The 12,228-nt window shown below is 45.4% G+C and overlaps 1 protein-coding gene across 5 annotated transcripts in view; it reads right to left on the reverse strand.

Moving 5' to 3' along the window:
- LOC108629639 (MKL/myocardin-like protein 2) overlaps window positions 1-12,228 on the reverse strand; it is a 181,085-nt gene that overhangs the window by 11,606 nt on the left and 157,251 nt on the right. For all 5 annotated transcript variants that reach the window (XM_018032417.2, XM_018032418.2, XM_018032416.2 and 2 more), the window contains one exon: window positions 3,288-3,353. In XM_018032417.2, the coding sequence (XP_017887906.1) occupies window positions 3,288-3,353 (66 nt within the window). The remainder of the gene's footprint in view (window positions 1-3,287; window positions 3,354-12,228) is intronic.

Genomic DNA, 12,228 nt, shown 5'->3' on the forward strand with positions numbered 1-12,228 from the left:
GCATTATTCTTCCGACGTCTGATTTCTTTTTAATTATAGGAAATGCGTTTTTCTAAAGTACATAAACTTTAGGGATTGACTGTATAGCCAATACATCCTTAATTGTTTTGTACAATTATAAAATTCAATTTGTTAGATCGTAACGTGTTCACTTCCTTTATTGAGATTTGTATACCGATCAGAGCGTAATTTTAGACGCGGAATCTCGCTTCTTATCCAGCAGGCTGTTCGAGAAAAACTACTCGTATCGTGTGTTGGGAATTAAAATCTTGGCCGCGATATACGGCCCGGAAGATTTTATCTTCCGTCGGGGACATTTAAATCACGCCCGGGTAGGAATGCCGAGTGTACTTTCATCGAGAGCTTTCTTCGATACGCTCGCGCCTCCCCACGCGAGCAGCGAAGGGCCGCCGTACGGGGTTCTTTTATTAGAATCCCGGCCCCGAATGAAAAAGCACTTTCGAAGCTTTTAGGGTGACCCCGTCGCGCATATTGCAAGCATCAATTCCCGGGTACATCGCGATACCCGCCAAAGGTCTGACCGCGTGGCGCCATTCCCGTTGTCAAACGACTCGTCGCATTCTTGCGTACCATTAAGTTCCCGGATAAACGATCCCCGTACCGTTTCCTCTAACGCGGTGCCCGCCACTATTTCCGGAACGGTGGCATGTTTGACACCGTCAAGCTTCGTTACATTCGGAATAAAAACCACCTACGGCGAGCCGAACGAGTCGTGGAAGCTCACAGATTCACCGTCGTCTTAATAAATTCCGACTCACCTTAATTCTCGGCCGTGTTTACGATCCCTACTGCCGCGTGCTTTCATCGGTGAGATAATTTCGTGGGGACGGTTTAAGAGGAAGTTGTACCGTGTTTCCTAATGCTTGGAACTTCGAGAATGTAATAATTTCCTGACACGTATAAATAGACTGAAGCTAGGTACTCGATGCTATTAAGGGGCCTTATCAGTGTGAAATTTAAAAAAAATTTTGTATTTTTCGAAAGCTTGTACCTTAAAAAATATCATAATAAAATTCCCCAAAATTACCTACATTTTTGGCGATCACATTGGTAAGGCCCCTTAAGATCGTTTCATCATTGAAGCTGTACTTAAAATTATACGAACTTAATCAACATTCGATAATGTCAAAGACGAAGTGAATGAAATTGTCATCTCGATTGACGCGATGTAAAATCCCGGAGTGGGTAGCGAGCATGTGGAGTTGGGGACGCGTAGGTAAATCTAAAATTGAGCGAACCATTCGATTCAATTAGGCGTTTTCAACATCCCCGAGCGATAACTCACGGCTTTTGTTTCACCCACGTTAGGTGAAACTCGCCAGCGAGTGCTATACCGACGTGTATATACATACGTCAATTGTATGTACTCGCTCGAGCCAGCTGCGACCCAATTGTCTAGTTTCTAGCGAGACGCGCTGTAAATCACCGACGGCAGACTCTCCGTTTGCACGGAGAACGCTCGTGGAAATAAACGACAACGCGTGGTATGCGAGCGTTCAGAATTTCTATATAAATTGTCGCGTAACTTTATTGCAACGTCTCAAAGGACCGATGCACAGGTCCGATATATATTCGAGTTTCTCGCGCTCCCGATATTTATGCCAAATCGAAGGCAATTACGCTCGAAGCCAGGCCAGAACGATCTCCAGTAACTGTCTCAATTTTCATGCAAATCGAATCGGTCTCAAGCGAAAGTGCATCGCGCGTAGCCTCCTAAATTATTCCTTCCTCTCCGCATCAATAACAACGTTTCAAATAAAAATGTTACATTATCCCGGACGCGGGATGCCGTCGAACACGTATTTGTTATTGCCTACACGTGAGAAAGTGTACTCGTTTTACAAGTCCATTCTTTTATATCACAGACGTTACAGTTCGCGAGCAAACGAACTCGTCGCATCGGCAGGAATCGTGCGTAAAGGTAAATCTTAATGCTGAATCACCGGCAATAGGGATTTATGATCCGCGATCGAACGATCTTGTATCTCGAGCGCCGTCATTAGCCGAACTAATAAACGCCGATTGACAAACACGAGCGCGAGATCGCGAATAGCTTGTTAAATGCTCGATTTAGACACCCAAGATGTGATCTTTGCAACAAGTTGCTTCGCGCCGTTCCCTCTTCGCGGCCAGCGCTGGCGTCCACTGCTCGGACGTGGGCGTGCGTCGCTGTATAATAAGCGAGGCTCCGGAAAATTTCGCCCGTGCATTTATGTAATCGCTTCCGCGCGAAATCTGGCACTTGCGCGGATTCGTTCAGTTCAGGCATTGTTTCTATTCCGAATTTAAACCGCGCGATTCGATATAACATTTACAGCAGTTCTAGCGCAAACGTATAAATATTTTCGCTCGAGGGGTTTCATTGATTGCAACCGGAAAGCCGAGAACGAAGTATATTATTTGACGAGATTTATTGCAAAAAAAATGATTGATTTTCAGGAACTGCAAATGTTAGCTCGAGAAATTATAATTATATTGTCTATTACATTAGTTAGGATATTTCGGTGGATAGTCCTGTGTTCAATTGTAATTTGATTCGACGGTTCCAATATCCAATACACCGATTGTATCAGTTCAATAGATTGTCGAGATAGTTCCGAGCATCCATGAAACAAACAATCGTTTCAGTGGATTACTTCGTCATCCGATTATCGGGGAACGTTCCACGCAATCGGTACAGTTTATTCAGTTAGTGAGATTATTGCACGTAATAACGGTGGAACGTAAATGCAACTGCGAATAAGCCAACGGGAGATTTGTTCGAGAGATTCAATTGCTCGAGCAGTCAAAAAGACCGAAAAAAAGATCGCTCTGTGTTTCTAACGAGGAGGCAATAGGACATATTAGCGCGTAATTGGTCGATCCAATTTAAGATACTTTAGGAAGTCGCTCGTGTCCCGGTTAATTCCTTTTACGCGTTTGGGTCACGCCATCGTGGGTAATCGCGCGGTAATTAAGTTGTAAGTGGATTAATCGGACGTTAGTATGGAAAAAACGGAAGAAGGGCCCCCTTGGGCCGAGGAAATAAATTCATCCCGGTGGTGACGATCGTTTCCCCTCGGTTACGACCGACTCTTTAACTAGATCGTTTTTATCCTTTTATCGCAGCTTCTATACTATTACACTTCTATAAACTCCTAATTGAATACTCGAAGCGTCGTTCAACGAGGACTCGTTTTTCTCACTACCGAAGTGTCTTTTTTCAATTCTAACTGAAAGGAATCGGTTTTTTCACTCCTCTTTCTTGTAACGATAAAGATACTTACGTGGCATGATACCTTGTGCAACCAGCTGATTGATGGGTCGTCTCAGCATCAGCTTCACCTTCAGCGCTGCAACAAACAGAACAAACGAACTTTTACAATCCGTCTTAATCACTTATTGTTTGTACGATCTCTCGAGTCTCACATACACGTTTAATTAGTCCGATCTATCTCGCGGACGATAAAACAAATAAGACAGGGAACATACAGGTACACGTTCTCAATGAGTTTCTTTTTTTTCAATCAACATTCATTTCGTTTTCTTAATATTTTTTCTTCGCCTCGATGAAACGCGTTGGCTTGATTTGCAACAGCCGCGAGGTTTCACCGGGGCAGCCAGCTACGTTCTATAAAAATCGGGATGATCAAAGTCGATCGGTTGGTGGCCATTTCTCGGTAGCTGATATTTTCTTTCCGCGTGCCGTCTAAGCTGTTCCATATGGTGAGACACGCTGGGGCAAAAGAAACGCATGGGGTATATAGATGGAAAAAGGCGTGCGTCCCATCTTTCCCCGGCGGTTAATTGGACCACCGTCGCGCGAAGCTAGTGCTTTCGGGGTTACCGATATAATTAACCAGCAACTGCATAAATTACTCCGGCCTCCGTTCCATTCAATTTATACCCTCAGACACGGTTTATCTATAACAGTATGAAATGTTCCAGCGAGACTGTTTCATGACTATTTATTGATTTGATACACACGAATTCTTGTAATTCGGCGTGGTTCAGTTTTCATGAATGAACAAGGTAGTAATAGTATTCGCTTGGCCTCTGTGTTGTAAAAGATCCGGACGAAAGCTTGCGCTCGTCGATTAACAGCATGGTGTAACAGGTCGAATGTCACTTTCAATTTGAGGGTTGACGAAGAGTCAATGGTCGTAAAGTTAAGGTGCTTTTAACGTCTCAAGATGTTTATCGCTAGGACAGAGGTTGACCCGGTGATTCCTCTTATTACCCCAAAGTAAATATGCCCCGGCAGTCATTCTTGTTTTATAGCTTCTGGCTTACCTAGGCCGTAAAACGAACCCTTGTATACATATACGTATTTTACTCGATTTCAAGGACCCTCGCTTCTTAACCCGTTGGAATGAGGCGACCCTCGGTGATAAAAATGTATCGCGACGATACGCGCGTGTGGAACTATAAACCAGATCTGGAGGGTGTCGGATACAAATTGATTTTTACACTTGCAAGCATGCTCAGTGTTATTCGATATACGATGTTTCACGATAATTGCGATTAGTCACGTGCCGCGTGACAAAATCGCGACGTCGTTCACGAGCGCAGAAAGGTCCGGTAGCGATTTCGGCGTTCGGCTAATTAACGGACGTTGGATCGTGATTCGGAAATCTGGAGGAGCCGGTCGCTGGCGAGGAGTTCGCAGATCAAAGGTCGAGACGAGAGAAAGAGAAGAGAGATAAAAAGGAGAGAAAGAGGGCGGCGGCGTGGATCGCGGGGCCCGGGCTACAAATTAACACACAAAGGGCCCCCGGTTATAAATACGCGGAGTACGCGCCAGCAGGGGCCAGATTGCATAAATTGGCAACGTAAGGAGGAACAAAACCGCATGCTCGCGCAATCTGAATTCAAAGCGGCCCGTGTCCCGGAGAAAAATGTCTACCCTTTTCGGTTTATTGGCCGGCAGACGATGCCGCGCCAACGGGAGGGAGATCTCCCTGCAAGTTTTTTCGTCGATCCACGAGCGAATATGCGATTTCGACGTACCCTGCTCGCAAATAATCGACCGTTCATCGTGTCTACCTTTTCCTCTCTCGTCTCGTTTCACTCGTACGTTTCAATGGCACTAGAATCATCGGCTAGTCTTACGCAGCTAAAATTCCTCGATCGTCTTAAAACTTTTTTTTATTGAATACGGTGAAAGTACTTGACAACTCCGAGTTATTTACTTCTCTAGGGACATAACAGTTATTGCACGATATTCTAAACAACGATAACTGTCCACCTCTGCTGTCTCTAAAGAGGCTATAAATAATTGGTCAGATAAAAGCCGAAAAAAGACATTGCCGTGTAACTGGGACAGGAATGGCTGCACCCGAGGGGGCATCATGGTCCACAGAAGACAAATGGTAACGACCAAAATGGCTACTAGACGCAAGTGCCAAAATGCACAGCGTCAAATACCGAGCCAACGTTTCTTGTATCGTTGCACGGGCGTAAGCGTGTTTCTAATTCGGTATCGCGTTTCATCTTCAAACTTCGTCGACCGCTGTTCAAAGTTCGGCCAGTTCAACTGAATATCTCTCATCGTTGTCGCTTTAATTGACTTGGCCATGTGTCAATAATCGTAATGAAATATGAAACTATTCTTTTATCTTCATCGAAGATTTGAAAGAATGAAAGGAACCTTTTTACAATAAGACTCCGTCGCCAAAATGAATCATTATTTATTGAGAAAGAGAAAAGCCATAATAATAGAAATTAATGAAGAAAGATTTTCGACGAGATTTCCTGCGATCCATTGGACGAGATACCCAATCTCTACATACTTAGTTGTCTCTCGTACGTATGTATGTATGTACCCGGTGGCCTCACGACTCGGTGTCAAGGGACACGCGGATTCCAGCGATGTTTCGCATTTCTCAGAGGGTTCCTCGTTGTTCCTAGTGACGACGAAACGGCAGGTCGATTTAGAGGTAATCGACCGTCATATTTCAGTAATAAAAATTCCTTACAAAATTACTGCCTCCGTTTCGATTTTACGACGGGGCAGGAGGCCGAAAATTCAAATTAGTCGACGAATTAATTGTATACAGTTGAAAAGGTCGCCGTGCTTTACAATAAATTTTCGTATTCATTGCTACGTATTATATCCGACGTAAATACCAATAAAATATTAAAACACAAGAATCACGTGTATATTACAGACATTTATTTGTATTCATGCACAAGTATGTTCAGGATTTGATCTCAGTTCAACGAACATTGATTCCCATTATTTCATTTCGAAATATAGGATCAGGCTGTAAAGCCGCGAACAGATTGTACGTTTCATCCTGCTCTATCCTGGTCCTAATTGTTCTTCGCACGTGCCAGAAAACGGTGTGGGGTCATTTGTTTTTCCAGAATTTCACGCCGGGGATGCCGGGGATGCTTGAGGACGCCAGGTCCGGCGTGTTAATTGTCGCGGTTCACGGAGGTTTCGACGCTGCCTGGAGTTACACGGGAGCTTACACTCCATAAGCATTTACGCAATGCATAGAATGCAAATTCACTCCATACGCATTCTTGCTAAGTGAATCTCCCTTCGCCTTGCGCGTGCACGCGTCCACCCGGTGGTTGTTAAATAAACTTCTGCAATTTTAATCGCTTCGACGGTGGAATCATTGATACGCGCGTTCACTTTAAGCGATCTTCAATTATTTTCTCAACGACATTTTAAATAACTCGAACGATGAAGCACGACGAAAACATTGTTGATTATTCAGGTTTTAAATCACATCGCTGTGGGACAGCCTGTATTTTAAGTGGACACATAAAAAGTATCTTTTCGGAGGTGTCAGGCTGGACATCGAAACCCAGGCCAGAGAGCCGTTGCGTCTCCCACGGCGGATTCTTTGAATGATTACTTTTTTTTTGCAGTCGAATCATCGCGCGATAATCTCGATCGATCAGGGATCTCGGGACGCTTCTTTTTTTTTAAATTGAAAGGTTCGGGAGAGAGAGAGAGAGAGAGGCCTGGAGTGGCTCCCGGCCAAATACGTCGCCTGGAACGAGGGAGAAAGATTGCGATCATTAAGCGCGTCATTACCAGACGTAAATTAGAGTGGTTAAGAGTAATTACGCGCGAGAGTAACGCCGGCGGACGCGTCGCGCTACTGACACAGCTGTCGATCGCAGTTTAAACCGTTCTGCGCCTCTGGGAGTAAAATTAATTCGTGCTCCACCGTATAGACTGTTCGTCGCATCCGTCCGAATTCGTTGACCACGTGATTAATTCGCGCTTCACGGGATCGTATTTTATGATATAGGAATTGTGAGGAAAAATGATCACTGATTAATTCACGTTTTCTAACCACTTGAACAATTTTCTCTAATATGTTGTTCCACTATTTCTTCGTACAACACGAAACCGAACAATGCTTACATTCGACGATCCGTGTTTTGATAATAAAACGATGTGTATTTTTACTCCGGGGGTCATGTTGGAACTATTTAAGCAGTTCCAAGTGGCATTGATAGCCCATTATAAAACGGTGATTAACGCGCGGCTCCGAGACAGCGTCAGGCATTCCAGGCTAATTCGCGGTGTGCCCGTCAACTGTTAAATAAATCTCGACGTTTGCCCGGCACAATGTGCTCGAAGAGCCTTTAAAATCCAGTCGCACGATTTATTGGACCACTAAATCTTTTGCGCGTAATTTTTTTTCCAACGACGAGTCGCGTCTTTCCCCCGTGAAGCTCCTTTTCCGTTCGCGCCGTTCCGTTGGCCGCGGTTTGTAATCCCGTAAAACTGTCGCGGCGCGTACAATCCTCTTTTTCGACGATCCACAGTGAAAAGCTGGAACGAACGAAAGCCGTGGAACGCGGCACGAACGCGGTTCGTGCGAGATTAATCCACCGTGCGGTGAGACGAGGAGATCAACGGGGTCACAAGCGGTATTTATGGGATCGCTAGATCTCGCAACTTCCGGAAACCCTTAACACTTTAACACCGTTACTCAGGATTTCCGCAGGTTTGATTTATCCCGTCGCGCGTTCTGTCCCGATCGTAAAACGAACGAATGAACCCCCGAGGGGATCGTAAAGACAGGAACAAGTTGCAGCCGACCTTTTTAACTCCCGCTCGATCGAATCAGGAATCGGTATTTTTAAGCCATGACACGTCTATCGCCCAAATCCTTGCCTGAGCTTATTGCGTCTGCAGTCCGTTTCGTACGCAAACTGAGATCACCGTTTCGCGAAGGTAATAAAAAAAAAATATATTGCTCGAAAGGAATTACGTGATATTCGAGATAGTATCTGTGTGAGACGACGTAACTAACGTAAGTCGGCCAGGATCGCGGGGGTGATCCAATAATACAGCAGCTTTGGGTATAAATAAAGCCTCTAGGCCCGGAGATCACCGCGGAACTCTTGTCCCTTCTCTCGTCATAGTTTCATCTGTCCACCGTTTTCTGTCGTTTCACGCTTCGCGTTCTATCTCTTCCGTCCTCCCGGCCTTATTCCACCCAGTGTCCCCAGTCGTAAAATAAACCTTGTTCGTTCGCCGCACCGGTGCGTGCCTTTAGACCGGAGGACACGGTCGGTCTAATTCTGTTTGGTGAGAACATCTGAACCGGGAAACGTCTTAATCTTTTAAGCGTCTTTGATTGTACAGCGTCAGGTTGATCGCACTGCCATTTGTTCCCGGACGTAACTTTTTTAAAAGCATCTTAAAACACGGTTGTATTATAAAGCGATCCGATTGATCATTTGTAATGGGGAACTGTGTTTTGTTTTGAGATCGTCCGTCAATTATTTATTGCCAAATACAAAATGCTTGGCCACGTAAGCGCGAGATATTCATCGCGGCGATCGTAACTCGAAACAAAAATAATTCACCGGAAGAATACTGCGAGGAGGCTTTTGAAGGAACGCGTTTTGATTTACTCGCCGTCGCCGTAACGAATGCTCTGTTTTCTTACACAACCAGCCGAACGAGCGATGGCGATAATCAACTAATTTTGGAATCCTAAAAGAAAAGTAAGGAAAAAAAAACGAGGAACGATATTAAGCACGAGCTCCTCTCGTGTTCGTAGAGGACGATCGCCGGCTCGAGCTCTCGACGAAATATGATTTATGTGGCAATGAGGAACGGGAATAAAAACAACGAGGTTTATTTAGAAAATAATCGCAGCGAGTGTCGAAACAGGTGAGCCCTTTCGAGGCCAATTACATGTATCCCCTGTTTTTCTAAACACACGATCGACCGGTGCAATCTAAATATTAACATAGAAAATACATGCATAATTAATGATGAAAGTTCTCCGATTGGACATCGAAGGGTCTCGAAACTGCGAAGAGGAATTAATGAATAAAAAACCGACGTGTGCTCGTAAGAAAAAGTTCGACGAGTCTTTGCATTAAAAAACGAAGGTTATTCGTCGCAGAATAGACTAATTAAAATTCGCGGCGACGCGCCGTGAATTTATTGGGTGGCCGGTTGCATTTTTCAGCGGCGCATTTCCCGCTATTGTTTTTCAGCCAGTCGCGAGCACAGCTGGTCGGCGAACGACTTGCGTTTGCGTCAAACGCCGGATTCGATTGTCCGTTTCTAAGTACGATAAGAAATTCCGTTCTTCAGTTACGATAAATAACGAAGCGCTTTCATCCTATTTTCAGCCAAACTAATTCTTCTATAAATGTATCAAATCTAACTACGGGGATAAAATGAAGCAATAATGCAACGAGCTGCGTGTTAGCACTCTTGCCATTACTCTAAGTAAATAAGTATGCGCGTTTACGTGTTTACGTTAATGATACTGGAGTTTTTAATACGGTGTTAGCACGCTCCGCCTACCGGGTACGCCTTCTAATCGATGTACGCACTTGTCTCTTTCGTAACGCATTACTCCTTCTACCTTTTACTCTCCGAGCCGCGAAACACCTTCGCCGTTTCTTTTATGCCAGCGAAACCGGTAGGGGGAAACTGCTACTTACTCTCTCATACCGTTCCGCCGTTGTACACGTTTTTTGCGTGGGCGTTCCACCCCGGTGGCCCGGTGCGATTAAATGGGAAACGTTCACGCCACGCTCAAGCATACGGAGGTGGAAGATTCTACCAACATCTCGCCGTTCCTTCCTTTACGTGTTTCTTACTCGTCGAGATATAGATCGAATTGAAATTACAAAGTTACGCATTAAAAATACAACACACTATCTCGTTTTAATTACGTTCACCGGTTCCTCGTCCACTCCACTCGATCAAATCCAGGAAAAGGTAAAATGCTTTCCGGGAAGATTCACGCGAGGGCGAGAATTCTCTTCGATTCTATACAGGGTGTCCCAGAAAAAGTGTTAGACCCGAAAAGAGATGATTCTTGAGGTGTTTCTGAACAACAATTTCCTTTGCCAAAATACAAAGTGAAAACATGGCTCGTTTTGTATTTTACCACTTTTTCTGGGACACCCTGTATACGTATTACATGCATGCTTATTTTAAATAGTCGTACGGGAAAAATATGTCAATTCGCATATCGTAAATGCATCACCCCGAACGCAATCGTTCCCGCGACGATACCTACGTCGACGAAGGGTTAATTAAACGTGGCAGCGCGTGTCCCGAGAGCAAAAGTAAAGCAGGGAAAAAGAGGAAAAGCGAAACGATCGCGAGAACATCTCTAGACTTCCTCTTCGAATGAAATAAGCAAAAACCGTAAACGAGAGAAGAAGAAGACGAAGAAGAAGAAGAAGTGGGAACGTCAGCAGTCGAGTGGAAAGGGACGAGAGTGATTTGACTGATAGATGCGCCCGCGGGGGAGAGAGACATACGAAAAGGAAGAGGACGGAAGAAAGTAGGGGAGAGAACACCCGCCGATTGATATAACGCCACGATTTGCGTAATATACGTTCGCTCGTAAAGCTCCCGGTGATTTATCCCGGTAAATAAATAGATTTCGGTGTTGTTAACCCCGTTTCCAGCAGGGAGGCACAGTCACCGGGTCCAGGCGTGTGTCGGACGCGCGCTCCGTTATTACGTTAGCGTGTGGACGCGTGCATGCGTGTGGTGCAACGTCCTGTGAGTCGTGGGAGGAGCGGAAAGAAACTGAGGGATTAAAAATATGTGGTCGGAGCGGAGCGCGTCGCGGGCCATCAAGGAAAAAGTCTCGAGGGAGCCGGAGAAAGCGAACGCGATCGGGAGAAAGAAAAAGAGAGGGTGGAGAAAAAATACTGGGGGGAGAGGATCAGAATTTTTTCGAAGAATTTACGAGCAGCAGACGCCGCGGCGATGACTCGGTGCGACACCGATGGAAAGAGAATTTGCAGCTATTCAGGTCTTGTACCTTTAATTATTCAGGAATGGGGCGACGCATTGACACTTCTGGACGCTCGTATTTTCGTGGACGATCACCAGGTTCATGCGTTCTTTCCGTCAGTGCGATGTAAACTTTAAATCCGATTTAAACGCAACTTTCATTGCATCTTTTATTAGATACGAGAGGTTCAACGTTCGTGTATAACATTCGGTTCCCCGGATTCTTCGGTGCTCGTCGAACGATAGGATGATAAATACGCAACGCTGCTTTATCACTGTCAACGGAACGCGGCGAGGATAAATCGGACGCGTCATCACCTACGATTCATTGGATGATACGAAGGAATGATTCGTCCCGTATTCGATGCGATTGAATCATAAAATTATTGAAACCTGGTTTTGCGTTCGTACACGGTGATACGGATCGAGGCTCTCTAAGCGAGGCCGAATAATCGTCGCCAGACAGGAGCGAGCCCCGGTTACCTGTGTTATGGTAATTACTACACGTGTAAGTCGGTGTCCGCAGCTCATTGGCATTGTTTCAACCGTATATTGTCGTTCATTCGCTATCGCGACGGTAAATCAACGACGTTTTTACGAGCCGCACACCTGCCATTTATCCGGTCCGCGCGCGTGTTCGCGCCCGTTCACGCTTATAAAAGAGGATTGGGTGGCTGCGGCTGGTTCCACTGCGCACCGGGCGAAAGTTGGCCCCGAACGCATATTAATCGGCGAGTCGCGCGAAACGAATCGACGGAAAGCGTCCCGTGTAGCTATACGTTAAGCGAGATGCGAACAAATGCCGGGGCTCGCGAGCTAGCCAGGTTTTCACCGCCGCGTAATTAGCTGATTATCCATCTTCGACGGCGCCGCTTTTCATAACCTGAACTCGCCGCCTTCTTTCGCATTTACACATTTATTCCGCATTATCGCATTTAAAATACGTCCTTAAGTAAATCCCTATTCCT

This window comes from Ceratina calcarata, unplaced genomic scaffold, assembly GCF_001652005.2.
Source record: "Ceratina calcarata isolate Rehan_Ccalc_2016 unplaced genomic scaffold, ASM165200v1 scaffold579.2, whole genome shotgun sequence".
NCBI classification, from domain to species: Eukaryota; Metazoa; Arthropoda; class Insecta; order Hymenoptera; family Apidae; genus Ceratina; species Ceratina calcarata.